The sequence below is a fragment of the Gavialis gangeticus genome, unplaced genomic scaffold, assembly GCF_001723915.1.
Source record: "Gavialis gangeticus isolate Ggan-Ray unplaced genomic scaffold, GavGan_comp1, whole genome shotgun sequence".
Taxonomy (NCBI): domain Eukaryota; kingdom Metazoa; phylum Chordata; order Crocodylia; family Gavialidae; genus Gavialis; species Gavialis gangeticus.
In genome coordinates, this window is record NW_017728982.1 from 484,371 (window position 1) to 509,295 (window position 24,925).

At 52.6% G+C, this 24,925-nt stretch overlaps 1 protein-coding gene across 2 annotated transcripts in view; it reads right to left on the minus strand.

Annotated features, from left to right (window-relative positions):
* Window positions 1-8,679: 8,679 nt before the first annotated feature.
* The window catches only part of HTR3B (5-hydroxytryptamine receptor 3B), a 24,956-nt gene continuing 8,710 nt past the window's right edge, over window positions 8,680-24,925 (minus strand). Inside the window, exons 2-9 of one of the 2 annotated variants that reach the window (XM_019511957.1) lie at window positions 23,014-23,174; window positions 17,431-17,475; window positions 16,710-16,819; window positions 15,793-15,962; window positions 15,138-15,280; window positions 11,254-11,464; window positions 10,447-10,638; window positions 8,680-10,355 (exon numbers count right to left, since the gene is read on the minus strand). In XM_019511957.1, the coding sequence (XP_019367502.1) occupies window positions 10,072-10,355; window positions 10,447-10,638; window positions 11,254-11,464; window positions 15,138-15,280; window positions 15,793-15,962; window positions 16,710-16,819; window positions 17,431-17,475; window positions 23,014-23,174 (1,316 nt within the window). In that variant the 3' untranslated portion in view covers window positions 8,680-10,071. The remainder of the gene's footprint in view (window positions 10,356-10,446; window positions 10,639-11,253; window positions 11,465-15,137; window positions 15,281-15,792; window positions 15,963-16,709; window positions 16,820-17,430; window positions 17,476-23,013; window positions 23,175-24,925) is intronic. The other variant, XM_019511966.1, reaches the window with a different exon arrangement.

Sequence of the window (24,925 nt, forward strand, 5' to 3'; positions counted from 1 at the left end):
AAACAGAGTGAGAATCCCAGCAGCGGGCTCTATTAAAACATCGCTGCACAAATATGTCTCTGTTACACATGGTGAGGGCTGCGGGGCTGGTTAGTGGCTTACTCATACTGCAACCATCACCGTTCAGTTAATTATCTGCTTGTCAGTGCCTGACTTTCATGCGCTCGCCCGCATTAGGCACGGGCTACGTTGATGCAATTCTGCTGATTGCAATAGCTGCGTCAGTCATAACTTTGGGTTTTTCTCCCCATTCCCAGTGCGTGTGTGTCTAGATCGGTGATTCTCAGCCAGGGTGCTGGGGTGCCGCCAGATCCTTTGAAGGGTGCTGTGAGGTGTGAGGAGATGAGCAGATAAGCTAAGTAGATAAATGTGGGCTCCGGCTTCTCCCTGCCTGAATGATCCCCCCACAGATAACCCCTCTGCAAGGCAATAAGCACTTTAAATAACCTTTGGATTTTGTAGCTGAGTGCCATTTAATTCATGAAAACTATGGAGGGACTTTGAAGCCAAGAAGGTTAAGGTTATAACAACGGTCAGGTTATTTTTAATTTGTATTTTTTTTTTCTTTTTAGGTAAATAGAGAGAAGGCCGTGCTAGAACTACAGGCCCAATTTTATTGAATAGTGTCTTGGCTTGGTTTTTTTGTACTGAAACGTGCCATGTGTTTTAACTGGCCAGAGAATTATGCACCATTGTTGCTGCTAATCGTGGTGGAGAGTGTTTATCATGTTAGTGCCTCGGGGCCAGCCAGGAACAGGGCCCCATTGAGCTTTGCATTGTACAAACACAGGCTAGTAGGTAGTTTCTGTCCCCAAAAGTTTGCAGTCTAACTGAGAGGAGGCTTGACATGAAGGGGAAGAGGAGGGGGAGAGAGTTTACTTCCTTTACAGGACGGTGAGATGGAAAGAAGACGGAGGGGAAAGAAGAGGAAATTGCAAGTGAGGCTGAGCTGAGGTTGAGACTGGAGAGGGTCTGAACAAGCAACTGCACTAGGGAAGTCTCTTCTCCCCAAGAGTGTATCTACACATGCATTGATGTGCTTTAGATAATGCACATTAAATCTAGTACCTCCATTGTGAGATGCTAAGAAAATGTGCATTAACCTATATTAATGCAAATTAACTAAAGAGCACAGTTTTTAGTGACACTTTAATGCATGTTAGCCTATTTGAATGGACATTAACTAAAAAGTGTGGGGTTTTTTTAGTGACATTTTAACATGCGTTAAAATAGGCTATTGAAATAGATGCGCCCTAAATGTTTTCTACCCTAATGTGTTGAGTCCCCTGGGAAATGTCTGCGTGCTTTCAAGTTTGCCATCTTTCATTATTACAAAGCCAAAAAACAAAACCAAACAGCAGCTTTTTGATTGCAACCTGAACATCCCAGTTTGATCCAAATTGGAACAAAAGAAGAGCCTTGGGAGGAGGAGATGGGTTGCTAGTCAGTGTTATGAGTTTTCTACCTTTCGCAGCATGGCAGAATGGGGGAGAGAGCAGAGGACAGAAATACAGTTTAACAGGTTTTCATTTCTGTTTGAATTGGAACTTTTTTTGGCAAGATGTGAAATGTCCATGAAAAATTTTTTTAAATGAAAGCATTTCTTTTGCTTTTTCTCCCCCCGGACACCATGCAGCTGCCAGAAGGGATCTGAGTTTTACTTGCCTAGCCCTGGTCGGTCCTTTCATCACAGCTCATGTGAGAACCATCTTTGCTGCTCTGTCTGTCTATCTTCCCTGCCCCTGGGGCTCTTTCTCCTCTTAGACCAACCTCACACCAGTTTCACACCAAGGGCTTCTCCAGAGTCCCTTTTCATTCAGATTTGCACTCGTGACAGTGGCGGGAGAATCAGGCCTTTCACTGCATTTCCAACCAGAGCCCAAAACTTTTCCCCTTCTTGCCTATCGTTCTTAATCCCTCAGCCTGTCTCCTTGTCTGTGCTGACATTTATCATTTCATCCGGTAGGGTGGAGAGGGTTTTGTTTGTCTTCTTGGAGCTTTTCTTGGGGGCGGCGGTGCTACACGGTTCACACAGAAATTACCATCCAAAGTCCAAGGGTTGGTTCCAAAAGGCAAAGCACGAGCATTGATGAACAGTGCGATGCCATGACACGCCGAGTGTGACCAGCAAATGACAGAGATTGATCGATGACATTGGATGTGTTTGTTTGCTTTATAAATAATCAAGAGGCATCAAAGCAGTAAGAGCTTAAATGAGACTCAGTCTGGCATCGTTAGAGAGAGAAAACCAAACGTGGCTTGGCTGTTCCCTGGGATAGTTGGCTTTGTAGAAGCTGTTCGGGGTTGTGATTATTTATGGATCCCATTTGATAGGCCTAGCAGTGTGCTTTCTGTTTGAGTTCAGCAAAGACAAATGCAAGGCACGACTGGCATTTCAGGAGCGCTAAGGAGCCTCCATCCTGGACTCCCAACCACCGGTGGTTGGAAGTACATAACCATGTTTTATTGTTGACCATCTTGTGGCCTTGGGGCAGGCCGGTTCCCCCGGCATGCACTGTCAGTTCTGCACCACGCTCCCGTGAAAACAGAGATTCCCCCAAAACAGCTGCTCGTTTCAGACACTGGGAAGCACCATTATTAGAAGACCCACCAGCAAATCCCTAGGGCTGGCCAATGCAAAACCCAGGTGCTGAAGCCCCTTTTGCTATTACAACTGGAAAGCAGCTAGCCGGTGGAGGGGGAGAACCACTACTGGTATGACAGGAAGGGTGTCTCCCTGCTGCCGTGCTGGCAGACATTTGCCTTTGAGGGTGTTGTTTAATTCAGACGCGTGCGGGGTGCCGGACAGCGGGGCACCTTGCAGCCAGGTCAGGGCAGGGGCCATGTCTTTCCTGGAGGAGGCAGGGCCCAGGCAGCTGCACCCCATCCATTAGGGATGACTTCACTCTCTTGGCACCAGCCTGGACTCGGAAGAGTCTTTCTCACTTCAATTCCACGCTTCTGGGTGAGCATCCGGGCACAGGGCTCCTCGGAGACTCTCTAATTGAAGGGAGCAAGCTGGGGTGGCAGGACCTGCAGGCGAGATTCATCGCAGGGGCTTTTTCTTCCTTTCTTTCTCTCTTTGGCTTGCGGACAGCGCAGCAATCAAGCTCTCCCTGAAGAAATTTCCTATTAATGGAACTGATGGCAAAACAGATAGGCAGGAATCGGAGCCCTCGGCCGCAGCCCAGTGCAAATTGCATCATCTGGCAGCGTGGAGTCACTTAAACGAGATAAGAATTAGTGCGAGGTCCTGATGAACTCCCCCTCGGCTGCCAATAGCCGTGTCAGGCAGAGAGCGAGTGCAGTGCCGGGGCTAATTTGATTTCTCGGCTCTGTTAGCGGACGGCACGTCGCCTCCCAGGAGCCCGGGCAGCTCAGAGCTGCTTGCTGTTATTGAATCTGGATAATAAAAAGCAAGAGCCAGGCTGCAGCTGAGCTAGGGACAGTGCCCAGGGTGGCCGGGGCTGCAGCTGAGGCCGTGGAGTGGGCTGCGTCAGGCTGAACCTAGGCGGTGCCCACACCTAGAAGGTGGCACCTCACCCTGGTCCAGCCAGGGTCTCCTTTGCGGATGCTTCTGGGGAGAGGGATGCAGGGACGGCTCATCCTGCAGCCATCTCGGCCAGTGTTTGTTGGAGCTGCCTTGTGGGCAGCCTCCATGGAGAGGCTGAGGATGGCCTGGGCCGTGGGGCCTGCCAAACTTCTCAGGAGGGCAGGCGGGTTGGCAGGGGTGGGACGCTTGCACCATGAGTGTGAGTGATCCCCAGCAGCCTCCAAACCGGAGCAGTCCCATGGGGGTGAGGGGCAAATGCTTCTGTGCCCCTCCCTGGTCTTTCTCACTCACGACTGGGTTGCAGCATTGCATGGGCCAGCGGGGCTCCAGTGGACCCTGGGCCAGGACAGAGGCCAGCTTAGGAGTTTGGTGTGTCTGGGCAATGAAGGCGAGTGCTTGGGCACTAAAGCAGGGCTTGGCATAGGGCCTGGAGCAGAGAGGGCCGCCTAATTGCTGCCTCCATTGTGGCATCATTAGCTCCAAGCTTTCTCCTGGGTTTTGTGCTTTCTTCTTAAAGAGATTTTAATGCAGTTTCTATCGGGCCGTCTGTTCTCAGGGAGCTAATCAGTACGATCCTTTTAGCCTTGTTTTCCATGTGTGCATGCGCCGGAGGCTGCCCATTTTCCCTGGGGTTATGGGGCACCTGCTGCAATAGTTGCGTTTCCGCAAGCTGCCTGGTATCAGCAGCAGCCTCCGGGTCACACGTGCCCTCGGCATGGGATAGTATTCGCCCTGTGGTCTGCCGCATGGTAAGTGCTTTGCTGGAAATCAAAGCATTTGGCCCCACTAGTGTTTGCGAGCCTAGAGACAGCGACCTGCTTCCCTTGACAGCAAGCCCCAGTGCTGGGCTGTGATGGAGCCCAGCTCCGTGTCTGCCTAGACGGGCTTTTGCTGATGCACGAGCAGGGCAAGATTTTCAATGGGCTCCAATTCCTTCTGAAAATGGGACCGTGAGACGGGGTCACAGACAAGCGAGAGGCTAGTGGAGCCCAGATAGTGATGGGCCCAGCAGGGCAGGACCTGGCTTATGCAGCCTGGCAAAATATTGGAGACTTTGAAACTTTCCCCTTCTCAACAAACAAGTTTGCTGGATGAGGCAGCACAGATGCGGTCCCTCGGAAAGCCCCCAGCCAGGCTCTCCCTTGGCTCTTTTAATTAATGCTGGCCTTGACTAGGATTTCCAGCAAGCGACGAAACCTGCAGGCTCACCCCAGCTCTCCACAGCTGCTGTCTTTGGCTGTCCCTACATCTCAGGGGTCAAGCTGCTTCCAGAAGGACCGAGCAACTATCGGTGCAAACCTTAATGCTGGCTATGACCATGCACTGGCCCGGGTCTGGCCTGTGGATCTGACTTGCTGCTGCTTGGATCCAAGTGAAGCTACACTCATAGGCAATGAGGGTTGAAGGGACCTCAGGAGGTCACATCTAGTCCAACCCCCTGCTCCAAGCAGGACCAGCTCCAACTACATCATCCCAGACAAGGCTTTGTCCAGCCAGGTCTTAAACTCCTCCAAGGATGGAGATCCCACAACCTAGGTAATCTGTTGCAGTGCTTTACTGCCTTCCTGGTGAGAGAGTTTTTCCTAATATCCAACTTGAACTTCCCTTGCTGTAGTGAGACCAGCTGAGAAGCTGCGTCCCAGGTGGTCCTCTCTCACGCTCGGCTGGAAGAGGGGGATCGGTCTCCCTGAGGGCTAAGGAGGCCTGGGGACCTGCCAGCCTTGTTTGCTTGGTGCCTGTGCAAGGTGGTGAGGGACCCCCAGGGCCCCCATGGTGTGCCACAAGTCCTTCCTGGGCTTCAGAGAGGGGCAAGCGGCTTCCAGGGACCTTGCAGTCCAGTTGGCAAGTAAACAAGAGGTTGTTATTGAGCAGGAAGCATCAGTTATTGAGCTGGAGACTCCCTCCCTGACCCAGGCAGTTTGTCATTAGCACATGGATGATCCAATTTGGGCTGATTGGTGGTTGCCTTGGAGCTGCGCGGCTGAGCTGCTCTGTCTGTGGGGTTTCTCAGGCGCCCACCCCCTGGCTGGCGGCTGCTTCCCCCTGGGTGAGCGAAACCAGCCTTGCTGCCTCTGGTGGGACCTCCCTGTGCCCTGCTGCAAGGGGGTTTGTGCTGCCACCTCCTTCCCGAGGCAGGAAGGGTCCTGGCTTTGAAGGACCCCCCCCACCAGCATTCACGCAGAGCCCACGCAGCCCTCCCCAGCGGCCCACACCTTGCAGCTCGGCCCCACGCTGCCCCTCCCAACCCCCTGGGAGCTTTTGTATGAAATGGCTCTAATCAGGGTGGCTTGAAGGGCACTTGAAAAGCCGCAGAAGCACTTGTCGAATTTGCTGGCGTCCTCGCATTTCCTCCATGGTCTCCTTGCAACTTATTTTTCTCCCCTGCTGCAAAATTTTGAGCGTGTTTAATTATGGCAAGAAAGCAAGTGGGTTGGGGGGGTGACACAGGTGAAGCCGGGCGTGCAGCACGGACTGGCCAGCACCCCCTCACATAGCGCTTGTGATATACTCTGCAGGGAAACATCCTTCCCAGCTCCTGCCTGGCACGTTGTTGGGCGGTCGTTGCATCTTGAGCCCATGCCTGTTTGACCTGCATGTTAGGCAGTAGTTGCATCTTGAGCCCATGCAAGTCACTTCCCTGCTCTGCCTCAGTTTCCCTAACCCCAGAAGTAGCAGGGAAGCGCATACAAGCCAAAGGGGGGTGAGTAAATCGTTTGCAATGTACTTGGAGGAGTCGTGAAGCAGCCGGAAAGTGCTGCGGGAGTGCAGTGCAGGCCCCTGTACCTCTACAACAAAATTCATTGGAAAGGGAGGACTCGCTTTGAAAGATTGAAATGGGTTTAACTTCAGGCCCTAGCTCCAGGGTTTCTAACCCTTTTAGAGATGTGCTAGCAGGGTCCTAAACACGCTCTCGGCCCCAGCCAGCCGGGGTTTTGGAGCAGACGGACGCTCAGGACGTGGTTAACGTTGGCACCCCTCTAATGTTGGCAGGTGGTCCAAGGTCCGGGTGGAAGGCATGTGAGGAGCTGCCGAGAAATGGGGATGTTTAAAAATGAGTCTGCGGTGAGGCAGCGGTTTGTAAACAGCTGAGCGCGGAGCCATTTCTTGTGTATATGGAGACAGCTCCCCATAAAGCCTAATAGGTTTTTGAAGGATATTGGGCACCGGAGAATCTGTGGCCTGGCTGGGCCTTTAATTTCATTTAGGGAGCAGGCTGGCGGTGCCACAGGCCAGGGGAGGCCGGGTGACAGGATGGGGATGGATGGATGGAGGAGCTGTGCGGGACTGTTTCTGTACCAGGCAGCGGGAACAAAGAGTGGGTTGCAGAGGGGATGTCTGGGGAGAGGGCAAGGCAGAGGCAATCCCGTCCCGACAGCGAGGTGCTCTCCATCACCCATCAGTGTAGGCTTTGCTGGGTTTGCTAGCTCCAGGGGCACCTGAGCCGAGCCCCCGGTGCTGGCGGGGGGAAGAGGAGCCGATCCCCAGGAGGCCAGGCTGCACGTCTTTGAGCATCAAAATCGATAATGTGTCCCTGTGAAGCCCTAGCAGCTGCCTGCCCGCCGGCCCAGCCCCATCACGGAGCCGTGGACGGCCATTAGGGCGCTGCAGGGTCCTCTGAATTGCATGTCTGCTATAACATAATGCTGCTGAACATGAAATCAGCCCCGGTCTGTGGGTGGAGGCAGGTCTGCCAGTGCTGGCTATGCTGGGAGCTAGCAGCCGTCCTCCCCCAGGCACTGCATGGAGGGTGGATGGAGTTGTTGGGGGAAAAGCACCCTCCCTGTGGTCCTGCTTACAGGGGGAGAGACGGGCTGGGCCCAGGGGGTTCTGCCCCCCCCCAGTGATGCTCTTTCCATGCTGCCCCAGCTCCTGCTCCTTGTTCCTGCACCCCATAACTTCTCCCATCCCCTGCTGCCTGCTCTGTCATGCCCATGGGTCCAAGGGCGTCTGCAGCATGAGTACCTATCTGCCCAGCAGCCCTGGGGTAAGTAATGCTGCAGTTCAGCGTCACGGCTGTGCCCAGCAAAGCACGGATGCAGCTACCTCGCCTCCCCGGCCCCCTTGAAGGAGGCTGGGGGCTGATATCCAGCGCGAGCCTGATCTGTGAGCCCCGTGATGCATCTCACTAATTTAATCACTGTCACGGGTCATTGCAGACGCTGATGGGTTTGCGCCACGCTAAGAGCCGGGCTATCTTAAACACCCCGGCGCTGCGTTGTCTTACTAATTATGAACCCATAAATGTCGCCCTCAGTAAATAACTCAACATAAATAGAGGTGGACTTGGAGATAACGTGGCAGAACGGCTTCTGTGGCTGCAGGTGTGTGCTCTGTGGTGGGGAAGCCTCGTACTTGCACTCACGTGTGCCCAAGCTGCTTGCATGTACCCACACCTGGGTCAGGTAATGATGGCCTCTCTGCTCAGAAATTTTTCTCATCAATGCTTCTGGAGTTCAAGGCAATCTAGCCCTGTCCTGTAAATAACCTGGCCCTGCCATTTCTTTTCTTTGCCCTTTTTTTTTTTTTTTTAAAAAACGGCTAATGACAAATGAATTTTTCCATGAATTAAACCAAGCTGGGGACCAAATATACCGTGCACACTATAATCCAGGGAATCTGCAGCCAGAAGAGATGGAAACAATGGTGGAAGGGCCCAAGCTGAGATGCTCTGAATCCTTCCCAGTCTGGACCAGCATCATACAGGGCACCAAGAAGTTTGGACCAGTTTAATCGGTTCGCTCTTAAGCCTTTCAGCTGTTAGTAGCACTGGCAAAGTGATGGGCCTGTGACCAGCATGGGATTTTGGAGCAGATGACATCTAACTTAGAGGCTTGATTGCAACTGAATCTGAACCCTGCCTGTTTTCTTTTGGGCAACTCGTGCTCTCAAGGGGAGCCCATTGTGATGGCTTCTGCCTGCAGCTGGCCTGGGAGGATGTTTATAGCCGGAGGTGTTAACGGGACGTTTGGGAAGAAAGCCAAATCCTGCTTTCCCTTCTCAAGCGAGTGCCTCCTGCTTTCTCAACATGGGTGCTTGGCTGTAACCACGATGACAGGCCCTTGACTGGAGCAATGAGGACAAAGTATAAGCAAAAACATCCTGTGGGGACTAATTTTACATTAGCAGGAGGACGAGGTGACCTGATCGGTTTTCCCCATCTGCGATTCTTGTTGCCTTTATTCCTCTTTACGAGCCCCCGTGATTGTATGACCGAGGTAATGGGTTCAAATTTATACCGGCAGTGCTTGGAAAATAAGATTTTATTAGAGTGATAAGAAAACTTCCCAAGTTGTGTTCCCATCCTTAATAATAAAAAATGAACGGGGCTCATAAATAACCAGCCACGCCGGGGAGACAGGCTCTTTTCTACTGTATTTCATTGTTTAATTATCAGCAACACGAAGTTCTGGGGCCCTGGAGGGAACAGTTAACTGTGTCTCTGTAAAAAGTGCCCTGTAATGACACTTGCTGTAATGAGCACAAGCCTGGCCTGGGTCTAAAGTGTATCTCCTACAAACCGGCTTCTCTCCAGTCTCCTCCGAATAGTCCTCTGACAAACGATCGCCCTGCGGGAGAGGGAGACAGGATTGATGCGACACCTGGGGAGCTCGAGCTGCAGAAAAGCACGCCCCAGCCTCGCAGGGAAGCAGCGCTGCTTTGGTCTCTGTCCTGCAGAGCAGTACAGCAAGCGGAGCAAGTCCGTGCAGCTACGGAGACCCCGGGGTCCTGCCCCCAGGCCCTTGGCTCTTGCCGCAGCTGCAGCAGAGCATAGCATGTGCTTACGTGCCTTGCTGAACAGGGAAGGCCTTGCACAGGATGAGCACGTGTCGTGGGACTTTGCTGAAGTAACGGCTCTAGACTAGGGTGCATCAGAGGGCTGCTCTTACCGGCAGGGGCCAATGCTTTCATTGAGGCCACGGGACAGCAAGCCAGGGGTGGCAGGACCGGGAGTGTGGCTTGCAGCTGGGTGGGAAATGCCCCTTTTGCTGAATTTCAGCCTCTGTGGGAAGCCTCAGGCAGCTGCCGGGGCAGAGGAGACTCCCGGGTGTCTCCATGCGGGCACTGCTGGGGACATGGCTCCAAATTAGGGAGGAAGAGGTGGGAGCGGGGCAGTGGCTCCAAAGCTGTCTGCTCCTCTTCATTTCATTAGGAGCAGGGGAAGCATTTCATGGGCAATTGGAGCTAAACACCAGCACTGCAGTAATGAGTGGCAAGAGGCAGCTGCAGGTAAAGGCTTTGTGCATTTAATTTCTTTGTTGTTTAGGGGGAACTCGGTTCTGGATGGAAAGCAGCAGGAGGTGACCCTGGCGAAGGACGGGATGGGCCCTGTGCTGGGAGAGGGCAGCGTGCCATCCCCATGGGACTCTGCGGTTGGAGATGGTGCCCTGACACTGAAAGGTCAGTTCCTTCATCCACCCCAGGCCCCTGAGAAAGAAGGGCCCCTTCTCCAGTCCCCCCGGCCTGGACCTACCCCCAGTGTGCCCTGACGGCACGTGCCATTAGCATCGCTGTGCCCTCTATCCCTCCTGCTGCTGCGAGCTCCACATTGCCCACAGGGCACTGAGCGTGATGGCATAGACGGCTACCACCCCGGCATACACCTGGAAGAGCAGCGTGTCCAGCTTGCACGAGAGCCGGAGCCAGTCGGCTTCCTGCCTGCTGTCCCGATGCAGGGCACGGAGGCGAGAGCTGATGAGGAGGAGCTGAGCTAGGATCTCCTCCATCGCGGCCTTCTGGGTGGGCATCCCCTCCCAGGGTCCTTCTTCTCCTCGCACTGCTTCTTCCCCCGGCAATGGGGCACCTGCAGGGAAGGCAGGTCAGGCTCAGCACGGCAGCCGTTTGGAGAAATGCATGTGCTCGAGGGGCTCAGCCCTCCCCAGCCCCCCATGTACCTTCGGTGCACGCCGGAGCTGCCTGGGAGTTGGCCCCCTGATCCTTTCCATCCAAGCCGCTCTCCCCCCGATAGCAGTGAGAAGTGAGCCTCTGCCATGCGTGGACTTCGCCTGGATGAAGGCTCTTCACAAGCAGGATGGACAGGGAGAGGCTGAGCACCAGCAGGGCCATACAGATGGTGAAGAACACCCCTGAGATGGAGGGGGAGAGACGGGGCCGTTGCGGGGTGAGCGTTGCCGGAAGAGCCCCAAATGGTGTCTGTGGGGCTGGCCACCCTGCAGCCAGGGGCACGCACCTGGCTAATGGCAGCCTGACTGGCCCGTGCCCGCTTGGTTTAGGACCGCCGGGGACATTGTTTAGTGCCCCTCAATGCCAGCCGTGGTCTGGATAAAAATCCTATCCGCTCTGGGCAGGACCGATGTGGTCAGGCTGGTTGCAGTCCTCCTACAAGCAAAGTCCTCCAGGACCATACATTGCTAACCCCTGGATTAGCCCATGAGGTTTCTCCTGAAGGGGAGGTGGCAGCCGCCCCATTTCTCGAGTCGTATAGAGATTGTCTGCAGGAGGACAGAAGCAGAACAGACCAGATCAGCTGAGATGTCTGGCTCATCTGGGGTGTCTCGCTCTGACACGTTAGAGATTTTTAAGACCGGGATGGTGCAGCTGGGGCTGGTCCTGCTTGGAGCAGGGGCTTGGACTAGATGTGACCTCCTGAGCATCCTTCCCACCCTCCTTGTCTGTGATTTCTATGTTCAGAAGAAAGTCCCTGCTGCCTCTGCCCGACCCGGCTGCGGGTGTCTGCTCACCGATCAGAGGCGTGCTGAACGCGGTGCCTGGCAGCTCGGCCGACATGTTGACCTTGAAGACGGTGTAGCCCACCAGCACGCTGCCCTTGAAGGTGATCCGCGTGCCACAGGTGGGGGGCAGGTAGAAGCTGCCCAGGTCCACGGCCATCAGGAAGATGCTGGGAATCAGCAAACTGACGACGTAGAGCAGGGGCCGCCTCCGGATGACGATCTGGGGGAGAAAGGAGTTGGTGCCAGTCTCCCTGAGGTGCCCTGAGACCCTGCGCCGCCTCCCAGCCTCTGGCAGTGATGCTACAGGAGCTGTCACTGTGCTAGAGGCTGCCGATAGAGGTGGCCAAGGCCATATTGCTTCAGTCATTTCCCTGCAAAACCCTGAGATGCTTTTGTGGCTGGCAAGAGCTGTGAGCTCGCTTATCCTGGTGCCTCTCCAAATAACCCCTCTGCCCCTGTGCTTTCCAGAGTTGGGCAGGACTGAAGCCTCTGAATGGCCAGAGTGGTTGTTCTCGCTGGATTTGTGATCCAGGGCCTGAGAGCAGCCACTCCAGGCCCTTCCCTGCTATCCATCAGTCATGCAAACCTGTGTGCAGCACGATCCATCACTACTGAAAAGCACTCCTCGTTCGGGCTTGGCATCTAGGAACAAAATCAGCCATAGTTCGAGCAGCAGTTTTGAAGCCTGATGGACCTTCAGTAAAGAAGGGAAGCTAAGGGGTGCAAAAGCAAGGACATGGCACTGGATGCAGCCTGTGGTGGCTTGCTGTTCGGCAGCAAATAATGGGCTCCGTGCTGGACTTCCAGCACCTCAAAGGTCTGGACTGATGCTCACAGGTTTGTAGCTGGCTCTCCAGAGGGATTTCTTAGGTGGGGACGTGCTAAGTAGTGCATCCATTGAACTTGTGAAGTCGCATTCAGTGCAGATGCCGTGGGCTCAGCCTGACTGCGACCTTCCCCGTGATGGACCGAAGAACCTGCGTCTTTTGTCCAAGCCCCAGGTTCGGGGCCCAGGTCTGCTGCAAGCTCCTCGAGGCAAAGGCAGATCACCTCACTCCCAGCTCAGTCCCTGCAGCAGTTCCAGATGTGGCCGGACCACGGCACGTGGCTCCTCCAGGATGGCAGAGTTGGCACCGAGCTCAGGTAGGGTGGGCAGGGCAGGGGGGGCTCTGTTTGCACCTCGCCTGGTGAGATACAGCTGCCACCCTGCTGGCGGAGAGGGCTGTGCGGGGGTTGTTTCTGGGCATGAATCCCAGCTCTGTAGGACTTGAGAAGGGACAGAGCCATGGAGATGGCTGGAGACTGTTATTTGCTGCTGAACAGCAGGCCGCCACAGTCTGGATCCAGAGCCACATCCTTGCTTTGCACCCCTTAGTAGCCTGCATCCTCCTTCCATTATAAAACCACCTCTGACTGCATGGATCCAATAAGCAGGTCCCCCATCCCGGTGCGTGACTTGCTGGGCCTGTGTTTAGTGCATCCCCTGAGCCAAGGCTCAGGTCGTGACCCCTGTGGTCCATAGGCAGCAGCTCTTCCCGGCAAGTCCAGAAGATGCCTGCCAAGCGGTGCCTTCTCCAGGTTGAACCCTTCTTAGCTAGGGGTTACCCCGTGCAGATCTTACACCATCCAAATCCCATCTCCTCTAATAGGCTAAGAAGCCCAATGCCTTTAAATTCCACAGCAAAGGGAAGAAAGCACTTTAAGTTTCCGCCGCACTCTCCATTAGACACCCTTCAGGTGTTAGCAATATTATGCCACAATTTCATTATCCATTAAAGCCAGGTAATAATAAGTACACAAAGGTATTTGCAGCCCATTGGTGTTAATGAAGGAGATCCATCTCCTTCCGAGCATGTACGGCAACCGCGCGTCGGAGATGGGATATTACCCAAGGTGAGGCGCCAATTGCCTTTGCGAGAGCAGACCCCACCAGCACTTAATCTTGCATGACTGTCTTTATGACACAGGTAGAGTTTGACACCCGCATGCTGGTTTGTAGCGTTGTTTGCTGCTCGCTCTCTCTGCTGTTGAGGTTCCTCCGATGGGCGGGCAGCTGGCAGCCCGCTCCTTTCCAGGCAGTCACAAGTCAGAGGCTGTGAGGGCAGAGCTGATGGGTGTTGTCCTCGGTCCCCGGGGTCAATGTGCAGTGGGCTTCAGGTCTGGGCTGCGGGGAGGGGGGCACTACCCAGATTTGTCGGGGCAGAGCAGTAAAGCCGTCTGGCCGCAGCTGCAGAGGTGTGAGCTTGAGCCTCGCCTGCGCACGTGCTGAGGCCGTCCCCATTCATCGCAGCCGTGAGTGAGGTCCTGGGCATTCGCACTGAGGAGTCGGAGGAGGCCTGATGTGATGCCAGGCACGTTGCTGCCTTATGCTTTCCCATTAGAAAACCACCTCTGCCTGGCTGGATACAGTACATGAACACCCCATCCAGATGTGGGACTTGCCAGGTATGCCGGTGGCTACAGGGCACTGTAGCCGCTAACCCCATGGGCACTGCCTGCCTTGGAGCCTGATCCCATCCGAAGTCTCCAAGTTCACTGCCATCCAGCCTCAGGGCCTCATCCTGCTCTGACTCAGTGCTAGCACCTCCTCCAGGGCCTCCAAGGAACAGGCCCCTATGGGGATCGATCCAGCTCAGCATAAATGCCCTTGTCATGACAAGGGGCTCCTCTTAGGGACCCCTGCCAAAAGTGGCCACCACTTTCCAGACTGTAACAGGAGCAGACGGCCTGGCACTAATCTCATAATGCCCCTGTCTTTCCTTGCCAGGGCAGGGGCTGGATTGGGACAGGACAGAGAAGAGCCTCGGCACAGCTGAGGGGAGCAGAGGCAGCTTCACGGCCACCTGAAGAAAGACCTGGTAGGAGCAGATGCCCCGAGAAGAGGCAGCCAGGTCTGCTCAGGACCCAGACACCGGGCCCTGCAGGTTAGTCCTGGCCAGGCGGGCTGCTGGTCTCGGGAAGGCATTTCATATTCCTATGGCTACATTTTCCCAGGAACATCCCCGTTATCCAGGGCTGGGTCTGAACGGTTGGTTTAGCCTGCCCAGGCTGTGCTTTTGCAGTTCTGTCCTGGGTCTGAGGCATGGGCAGAGCTGCTGCCTCCATGCCGTCGTGAGCAGGACGGCCCCGTGTGTTTCCCTTTAAGTGTTCCTCATTACTGGCTCCGGCATTAATAACGTTCGCAGGCTGATATCTTTAAAATTAATGAAGTGTTTAAGTCTTAGTCAAGAAGCTCATCAAAACAAAAACGCGTTTCCCTTCTCCGGCGAGCGGGGGGAGGACAAATTAGCCCCTACCCCTCGGGGCTCCTGGTGCACCCAGTCCTACGTCTGCGTGCTAGGGTCGCTGTACGGCCTCTCAGCCTTGTGGTCAGAGCTGCTGCCCCTTGGTGCTGACCTAAATGTCCAAGTGTGGGGGGTGCCAGGCCAGGGCTCCTGGTTCTCAGTGATGCCCACTCCCTTTTCTAGCTGGAAATCATCTTGATACAGGCACAGAGCCTGGGGCAGTGCTCAGGGTGACTTGTTTTGAGAGCTGGCTTGCAAAAGCCCCTGAAGGGTGGGTCACTTGCCCTCACTCAAGCCAGGGACAGTTGGAGAGACCAGCTGGTGGTGTCCATTTGTCCATCTTGTGTCTCTTGTGGATGTCTCTGCTATGGGGAAGTTTTACCGAACAACCCACTGCTCCTTCTCTCTCCCATCCCCACATCTCCTCCCTCCCGCAGCCACGTGCCTGCTAGCCCACTGGTAGCCTGGGATTGCAGGGTCTCCTGGCCAGCCAGGATGGGAGGCTAAGCGGAGCCTGCGTGGGAGAGAGGGATTTGAATGACAACAGGGGAAGGAGGAAGTTGCTGAAGGAAAGGCCACCGGTGCGGAGCAGCGGCAGCAGATACCTACGTGGAACTGGGCCTCGGCATAGCGCCCGCTGTGGGTGCTTAGGACCTGGTAGCGGGTGGGCACAGAGAGCAGCTCCCATTCGCCGTCGGCCAGGAAGACCTGCTTGTTGTCTGCAGCGTGCGCGGCCAGGTCCACGTCCTCCACTGGGGATAACACACAGTCAGGGCTGGGATGCGGGGAAGGAGCCTTTTGGTGTGAGAGAGCCCCACACTGTTTCTGGGGGAGTTTCCCCTGCCCACCGGGGCTTGACTTGCTTTCTGCAAGGTCCCTGGGACACAAGCCCACATGGGCGTGCTCTGGGGGGTCGGGAGCCTGCGTGGCACTGCTCCCATACACCTCGTTTGCTTCCTCCAGCATCACGTGCAGCTGGCTCTGGGCTGAGTTTGGTGCAATAACTGGCCGGTTCTTCAGCCAGGCTGCTCTGAATGTGGTCCTACCAAAGGCCCAAAGCAAGACAGGGCCAGCTGGGCTGCACCAGTGTTGATACTGGCACCAACCGGGGCACTTGTCTCAAAGGGAAGGGGTGGATGGTGAGCCTAGAAATAGCACATGCACCCCAAGAAAACAACCACCCAGACTTAAGGGGTGGAGTGGGACAGACAGGGCCTGTCCACGAGGGCCAGACTCTGTGCCCACGCATTTCCCCGGCACTCACCAGTGTGCAGGATGGTGCTGAAGGTCAGGCTGCAGGTCTGGGTGTCAAATGGGAAGGCGTATGGCTCCAGCTGGCATGCAGACACCACGTGCATGGGTTTTTCGTTCCTGACCATCCCGCTCGCATTCACGTAGATGTAGGGGATATCGAGAGACTTGCTGACATCCACACTAAACGCAACAGGACAGGTGGTTGTGTGAGGCAGGAGGGGAAACCCCCGGCAGGCTCCTTGCTGGGACACATGCATGAAGCTGAGAATTCATGCCGAGATGGTAATGGGTGAGATTTCCAGAGGAGCCTTCAGGACTCATGGTAGAGGTGATCTCATTTATTAGACCAACTAGATTTTTGTCAAAAATAATTCTTTAATTGCAAGCTTTCGGGCACAAATGCCCTTCATCAGGCATCGGAGGAAAGACTGTAAAAGTTCTCTTGGGTAGAAATGAAAGTTCATATTTCATAGGAGATTTGAAGGTGGTAAAATCACCTGTTTGGAAAAGTTCCTTTATATGCAGATTAGGCTCAGAGAAAAGTTGGGATAGTACCTCGAAAGCATGCAATTAAAGAATTTTTTTTTGCAAAAATGTAGTCAGTCTAATAAGAGATATCACCTCTACCATGAGTCCTGATTGCTTTTTCCTTTAAACCAATACGGCTACAACCTGGATACTAGAAGAGCCTAGCACTCTCAGGTGCCTCAGTGTTGGGTGGGACTGGCTGGGACAGGAGACTGCCATGGTGCAGAGACATTTGAGTTTTTATTTTGCATTAAGAAAGGAAGCAGACCTTGGAAATCTGTCTTGAAATGTGAGCGTGCCGGGAAGGAGCCTGCCCCAGGACAGCTGTGGAAAAAAAGCACCACGAGCACTTGTCTGGCTGACCAGCCTGCAGTGAAGCCCGGCCTTGTGCCTACTTACAGCTCATTGATGGTGATATCCGGAGACCAGATGGAGCTGAGCAGCAGGGACACCTCCCTGATCCCATCGTGGAGGCTGGAGTTCCAGGTGAGAAATTCGTCCTTCCAGCTCTGCAGTGGGGAGAGTGGGGATGTGTTTGCTTCAGAGATGCCCTGGTGTGCGGCATGGGGTGCAAGTTGGTGAAGGTGGCATCTTAAGGCTGAACCCCTGACTTTGTTCTTTAGGGGAAGGGAGAGGAGGAAAATCTCATGCTGGCAGCATGAGAGCAGCTTGACCCCTCTGGTCGGGGCAGAGGAAAGGGTGCTCGTGCCAGCAGCACGTGTTGCTCCACTTCCTGCAGCACAGGTTTCAATATGATCTGCCCTTGGGAACCCATAATGAGTGGCTTGGTGCATATGTGTGCACACACATGTGTGCATGCCCACAGCACATTAACTCTCAGAAAAATAGCAACTGGACACAGTTGCTATACAGCAGTGGCTTTCACTTGCAGACCCTTTTGGAAATTGTGAATGAATGGAGCACGGACCCCTTTGAATTTTAAGTGCGGGTTTTCACATACTTTTGATTGATCATAGTCATCTTTCGCAGACCCTTTAGACATAGCCTGTGGACCCTCAAGGGTGCATGGACCACAGGTTGAAAACCACTGCTGTAGAGCAAGCAAGGGCGCTCTCTGTTCCTGTGTCGCAAAGAGCAAAGGCCGGAAGGGTTCATTTACCTGCTGTAACCAAATACTTGTCGTGAGCTTTTGATTCTGTGAATCCTGTGGGGAGGGAAGAAAACATATAAGCAAAGGTTTAACAAATCACTTGGTTTAGGAAGAGACAGAGCAGCTTTCAGATCTCCCACCTGACGATCCACTTGCTGTTACGTATAATGTCTAAGCTTACTTGAAGCAATAGAGATAAGAGTCTTGTTTTCCTGTTTCCTTAGCATGCATAGCTTGTGCAGTTGGACCAGTAGAAGTCATTGGGACTCATGCTACAGATAATCCCCTCCTCTCCTTGTTTATCATTGTTTTCACTGTTTCCCCTTGGCAGTGCCCTGTCATCAGCTATCAGACCCCCTTGTGCAGAAGAGTCCTCCTGGCTTTGATGGGGTTTACTTGCTGTCATAAGCAATGCTTCGGCTAGCAGGTGTTTGGAAGAGCAGGATCACCAGGGCACGACTGCTGCGTGTAGCCCGCCCAAGCTGTGAGGATCAGGGCAGCTGTGGCAGCTTGCACTTCAGCACGGGCAGCCACCAAGCCCGGACACGGGCTCCAAGCAGAAGGGTGCAGGCCACGTGAAAGTTGTGCACTGCTGAGCATCCCTGCACTAGCTAGAGGCTGTGCCTGCTGCCCTCACCCCTCTGGCTGCAGTGCAGACAAGCCCTTGGGGGGCTTCTGTGGAGTTGATAAAGGGTGGGAGAAGCCACCCGCTGGGCCACACAGGGTCAGACCAGGGTCCAGCTAGCTCAGGACCCTGCCTCCAACAGTGGCAAGAAGCAGATGCTTTAGATGGAGACTGTAGGAATGGGGCACGTCTCGAGTGATCCATCCCCTGTCAGACCCACCCTGGCACCAGTCGTCACTGGTTTATGAGTCGCAAAAGAAGAGTTGGCACATGGGGCATCGAGGAATTGGGCAGTGACCCTTGGACTATCCTTTAGTGATGCTCGTGGGGTTTTGTACTTCAGCACCAATTGCAGCAGCAAAGCCTGGAGCATTTGTGTAGATTCAGGAAATACAGATTTTGGGGATTTGACTGTGCTTTTTTATGTTATATTTGTGATGCAAAAGGGACAGCAGAAAACATGCCTCGGAGAGAGAGAGTGCAGCACTGGCTTTTAGCTGCGTAGTTTTCTTATATATATTTTTGAACTGACTAGATTGCAAATTGATTGCATCCTTTTACATTTCTGGTGGACACCGTGAGACTGTGTGGAAGGGTCCTGGGGTTTGTTTGGCCATCACCCCACTTCTTGCCAATCCTCAGTTCCACTTTATTATTCATCTGAGCCTGTACAATCCTCACTACAGTAAATTATCTTTGATAAAATGGCACTTGGGCTGCACTTGACACTCTAAACGAATCACCAGCATCTCTCTCGCACCCTAATTAGTTACTGTGACATTAATCAGGCTGCTAAGCATAATACATATTCTCAGCAAACCCACAGCTAAAAATATGAGGCTGAGCTTATATCAGTAATCAGGATCTTCATAATTTTTCAGAGGGGGTTGTCTCAGTGGCTACAGACAGCTGGGTGTGTTAAATGTGTGTGCGCGCGCTGGATGTGTGTGTTAAACCTGTGTATGTACGCGCACGTGTGTGTGTTTTACTGCTCTGAAACCAGAAGAGGTGACTGCAAGCAAGGTGCGTTTTGTTATGACCAGGCAGGTAGAAGTTTCCTGCTTTTGGAAGGACGAGGCACCTTTCCCGTTTCCTCTCTGGTGTCGTTATAGGATATCATACCCCCCGCACTCAGGATCAGGGTCGCACTGCTGAGGGCTGTTCAGACAGAGAAATAGACCCAGTCCTTCTTCTGAAGACCTTATGGTCTGGGGCTGTAGACACTGAAACCTGTGCCTCCATTTAGGAATGGGATGAGGGCTGTTGCACTCAAGTTTAAGTGTGGCCCAATGTTTGTAGGACCAAGGCTCTGCTTGTTCCTGAGTCAACAGGGTTTGTCAAATGGATTAGTCTCCTGGAACATGGTTCAAGCATGAGCTCAGGAAGGAAGGTTGCCTGGAGCATAGATAATCTGAGGTCCTTGCAAAGAGAGAATGACAGGAGCTGTTCCTGACTTGGGACTGAGAGCGTAGCAGGAATGCCTCTTGCTGCAGCCCAGGGCCCTGCAGCTCATCTTCTGCTTTCAGCATGGCATGGATGCAGTCCCCAGCCCCTGAGAAAATGGAATGAGAAATCACTGGAGGCCACAAAGGCACTGCAGGACTATCCAGAAGCCTTTGATCTTTACACTGGATATTGCACCAGATCTGACCTCGAGAGGGAGCCCTGCACCTGCATCTAGCGGGGACGAGAGATGCCCAAAGGAAAAAACTCACTTCTTGACTACAAACCCAGCAGTGGAAATGCAGTGTGCCTGCTCCTGGGGGACACTGAACCGTCCTGTTAGCAGGATCCTGGTGATCTAACAGCCCCCTTCACACACCTCTAACTTGCATGAGCTCATGTGATGTGGAAAGGGTGAGGTCCAGGTCAGACCTAATACAAGGAGACCAAGCTCCTTTCTGGCTCGCCTGACCGCGTTGCCCCCCTTGGACGGCAGGAATGGCAGCATGCATGATTCAGGCTGAAGGGTGGGGACTCAGGTAATGCCTTATGAGCTCTGCTGAGCAGTCACCAGCTGGAAGCCACAGGAGGACTGCCCCTATTGTTGGCTGGTTTTTGCTGCAGACGTCTGTGTCAAAGGCTGATTTCGTTTGCAGATGAAACACTGTTGATATTCACCGGACTTCTTTTTGTGTTCATCTGAGATGCAGATGACTTACTGCAGGAACACAGCTTGGCAAAGGCCTACAAGAGACACTGGACAACCCCTGTATTGACTACGGCCACTCCTTCTGTTACCCCAACTATTGCTGGACTGGTACCTCCCTCCGCCACCTATTTCACCATCTATTTTGTTTTCCTTTCTCCTCCTAAAAACCTCTTTGCAGAGGACTCTTCCTTGCCCGCTGTTAGGTTCCCCATCCCGACGGCTGAAATTCCAGCATCGGTTGATGGTGGGGGGGGAAGAAGTCTGCAGCGAAAACTAGAGTCTTTTTGTCAAGTGGAACAACAAGTTTTTCAATGCCAGCTGGCTGGCGTAATTGGTTCTCTCGTGGCATTATTCACAGCTCTTTCCTCTTTCTTTTCCAGATACCTTCCATCTTGCTTGTTAAAAGCAAAGGATATTTCGGAGAATTGGAATTCATTAGTCTTCCTAACAGAGGGAGCCTACTTAGACCTAAATTGGTGGTTAGCAAATGTACAGATAATTCCCACACATTCTTATTTATCTTCCCCAGTTCGGCAGACTATAGAAACAGATGCCTCAGCGTCTGTCTGGGAGGCTCTAGTCAATGGAGTGGAATACAAAGGTATCTGGGATTCGGAATTGATAAAACCCAATATAAACAAATTGGAGCTCTTCCCTGTTGACTAGATTATCTCCCTAATCAGATTTCCCCAAGGTCCCCGTAATAACTTAATATTCTCAGACAAGACTAGTCTTTTATGGACGGGAAACAGGAGGCAAAAGATCACAATAGGAGTCAGAGGCAGCGATGAAGACGGGGCGAGAACTCTTCACGCGAAACAATGGTTGCTAAACAGTTCGTCTATTAGCACGCGCACCTGCTGAAGTCTCGACTGCTTCCAGTCTTTTAGAGCCTGCTGCTTCTTGACAGCGTTGGCACCAGAGCCAAATCTCTGCTCGGATGTATCTGGCAGCGTGCATACAGCCTCATTAGTGCCAAAGATGCAAAGAAGACCCTGACCCAAATGCTCTTTTTTTCTCAGCCTCATCTTGGGCTGGGGGCACACCTTCACTCACGCTCCCCTCCTTGAAGCTCTAGATGGAAGCTTTGTCTGGGTACCATTTAAGTCACTGCTTCCTACCGTGTGTAAAAGATGATGAGGGACTTACAGATTTTATAGACATTAGGGCTGGAAGGGACCTCGTGAGATTATCAGGTCCAGCCCCCTGCCCAAGGGCAGGCAGTCAGCTGGGGTCAGGTCACCCCAGCAAGGTGAGCATCCAAGGGTTTCTTAAAGGTATCCAGGGTAGGTGCTTGCACTGCTTCTGGGGGGAGTCTGCTCCAGACTAGAGACTCAGGCACTAAAGAAGTTTTTTCTTATGTCCAGTCTAAAACGGTCTTCCAGCAGTTTGTGACCGTTAGACCTCATCTTCCCTGGGGGTGCCCTGGGGAACAGATGTTCTCCCAGTTCCTGATGCACATCCCTAATGTATGTATAGGCAGCCACCAAGGCCCCCCTAAGCCTTCACTTCTCCAAGCTGAAGATCCCATGGCTCTCAGTCTCTCCTCCTAAGACCTTCTCTCCTGACCTCTAATTTTGGTCTGGGGTAACACCTTCACTCAGACCCCTAACTGAAGGGAAGATGATGAGCTCTAGAGGGAAGCTTGGTTTGGGTGCCATTTAAGTCACCGTGTGTAAAAGATGATGAAGGACTTGTTACAGTGAAGACAAAGAAAAGCAGTGTCCTGTTAGTGCTGCTTTGAGAACCTTTGCCTTTAGTTGCTATAACAAAATGGCATTTTCCAGCTCTATCCTCACCCCTTTTCTCCCCTTACAGGCCTGGGGCAGAAGGAAATCGGCTCTGGCATGTGAGACAACATCCCTGCCTTGATCCACACCCAACCTTTGGGGCTTTAGAAGCCCTGAAATGCAATCTCAGTGCACCAGCAAGAAGGAATTAAAGAGCTGCCACATCGGAGGTAATTGCAGTGCTTGTAGTTATTCATTAATTCATGTAGCATATTTCATATAATTAATACTGTGCCCACACTGTGCCCATGTTAATATACTTGCTTGCTTCTCAGCATATTTCAGCAGCTTCCAGAATATCAAAACAGCTCAGGTAAGGTATGGATGGCACAGACTTTCTGACTGTGCTTAAAGGGATGTTGTTGGAAGTCAAGCCCAGGTTGTATTCTTCCCTTGTCCTGTACTATGAATAATTCTGTAGGCTGCTGAAGTGGACAAGAGTATAATACAAATGGCAGTGGTTGGTTTGTCTGTATTTGACTCGGGTTGGACTAGTATCACTGGGGTGCTCAGTGAGACTGTGCTGGTAGTTTCACTTCCTAGATCTTCACCAGGACAAAGTGGCTTGCATATGGGTTTCTGGGGGTGCAAAGAAAGCTCTGAGGGTGGGGTTTTCAAAGCAGATTGAGACCGTTAGTACTAATCCTGTTCATAATCTGTCTCACTTGGGCAGTCCCAGCCCTAATGCTCTCAAAATGGTTAATTGAAACTGATAAATGGAAAGGATTTTCAAAACATGGCCAATCTAATCGATCTCTTTATAACATCTATTTAAAAAAAAAATTCATCCTTGGAGGCAAGGAGAAGTGTGCAGCTTTCCAGCTGAAATGAGCACAGCGGTGCCAGTTTGTAAGTCTGCTCTTTGCATTATGAAATTCAAGAAATTCGCATATAAATGGAGCAGGGACAAAGTGGTCCATTAATAGAAAGTCCACAGTCACTAGCTTTAGATGCATTCCCCTCCTTATGCAGTAGACTGAACTGCATTATAAACAGCTGTGCATGTTGTTTGAGGGTCTGTTTACCACATCCAGCACCGCGTGGACAAAGAGGTCCAGGTACACCGTCGTGGCCTGTGCCCAGTTCCTGACAGGCCGCACTCCCTTGCTGTAATTGCGGAGAAGGCGCCAAGTCAGATGCTGCAGGGTAGAGTTTCTGGTGCATCCAGCATCTGCGCTGGAGCTTCCTGAAAAACAAACAGACCCATCGTGTGATTGGGCCTGGACCGATGGAAGGAGAAAAAGTGGTTAACTTTTCTGTTGTTGCTGAGCCTGGCTTGTCATGGGGGATTTGCTGGGAAGGGAGCACCAAAGCTATTCATGTTTTGGCTGCTGGCTGGAATCTACTGGGGGTGGTCATGGCCCAGAGCTGGGACCAGTCCATGACTGCTTCGCAGCCTATGAAATGACCCCGTGGTTTTCAGCTCCTAGTTGGCAGAAGCCGTATCACGTAAGAGCCATGCAATGGCCATACATGCTGCCCAGCTGGCAGCCTCAGCAGAGGTGTTGTCAGATTTAATATTGGACTTTAGGTAGTGGCACTGAATTCATAAATGCTTGAACAAGTATAGTCCATTCTTTGAAGAGAACATTTTTTTAAAGGAAAATTGCTCATATCCCAGGTCAAATTAGCCAATTCAGGTCCAAATCCAAATCATTCAAGAACTGTATGTGGCCCTGCTACCAGCAAGTATCCTCCACCCCAGCGTGGGGCTTCAGATGCTTCCAAAGCCTTTAGCAGGCATTTTTTTTTCCAAACATATTTATACAATTCTCAACTTCAAGCATATGACAAAGAACAACAGAAAACTTCAGCTAAGCGAAGACGCCCAGTAAATCACAGTGACAATAGACACACTTAGTCTAATTTAAAATGCAATATAATAAACCAAAAAGACAACAGAAAGCCTTTGCATGAGTCTTACGTAGTCCCAAGAGCAAAGTGTCCCCTTACAGCCAGGGATTCAGAAAGTGCTGGGGAATCTGCAGGGTGTCCTGGGCATGGGAGGGGAGATCCCACAGGCCTCCTCTCTGCCTGGGTTTTTATCAGTGAATCTGCACCTCCTTCTCTCCCTTTGATGCCTTGACCACAGTCACATATTACATGCCCCTCCCGTATAGCACCTCTCCTGCATTCAGGGCATCCCAGTCTCTCGCCTCTTACAGGTTCTGCTTTGAAATGTAAATGCGGTTCTCTGCTTGCAGTCCAAGCAGTCTGGGACCCTGCCCTGCTCCCTTAGCTCCCTCTCCAACATCCACTTGTGATGATTGTGTCGGGTCTTTGCCAGCAGAGGGGCCCAAGACTGACTAGAGACCGCAGCCTACCTTCCATCCCCGATCTCACTCAGGCAGGTGCCTTCAGCTCAAAGATGAGCCATGTGGGGCAGTCTTCAACAGGGTTAGCGTGCTACAGCCTGCATTGGCCCTGCTCTGTGGAGGTGAAGACAGCTTCAGCCTCTGTTGCTATATCCATCATCTGACACCTTTCACCGGCACCAAATGCCATTCTTGTGCTTTCAGGATAGGAGGTTTCCTGTTAATGGACTTTTCATTCTGCATTCTCAGGTTCGAGAATTAGCCCAAGAGCCTGCCTGTGAATCAGAAATGAGCAAACCTGGTGCGCACGATGGTTTGGAAGTGAAAAAGTCTGTCTAATCTTTCTTCAAGCCTCCTCCCATCCACCTGCCTTGGAAATGTGCTCATCAGGAAATCCAAATGCCTGCTTGCATAGTTAAAAAAAACAAAAAACAAACAAACAAACAAACAAACAAACAAACAAAAAACAAAAAACAAAAAAAATCAGGGCCAATCTAGCCCGTTGCTAGTGACAGGACTCGGCACCTCTCCGGGCGAAGCAGGTGGAGGGGGGCGAGAAACGAGGCTCCGCAATTGCAAGTGACACGTTGCGGAGGATGATGGTGCAGGTGTGATTCAAGCC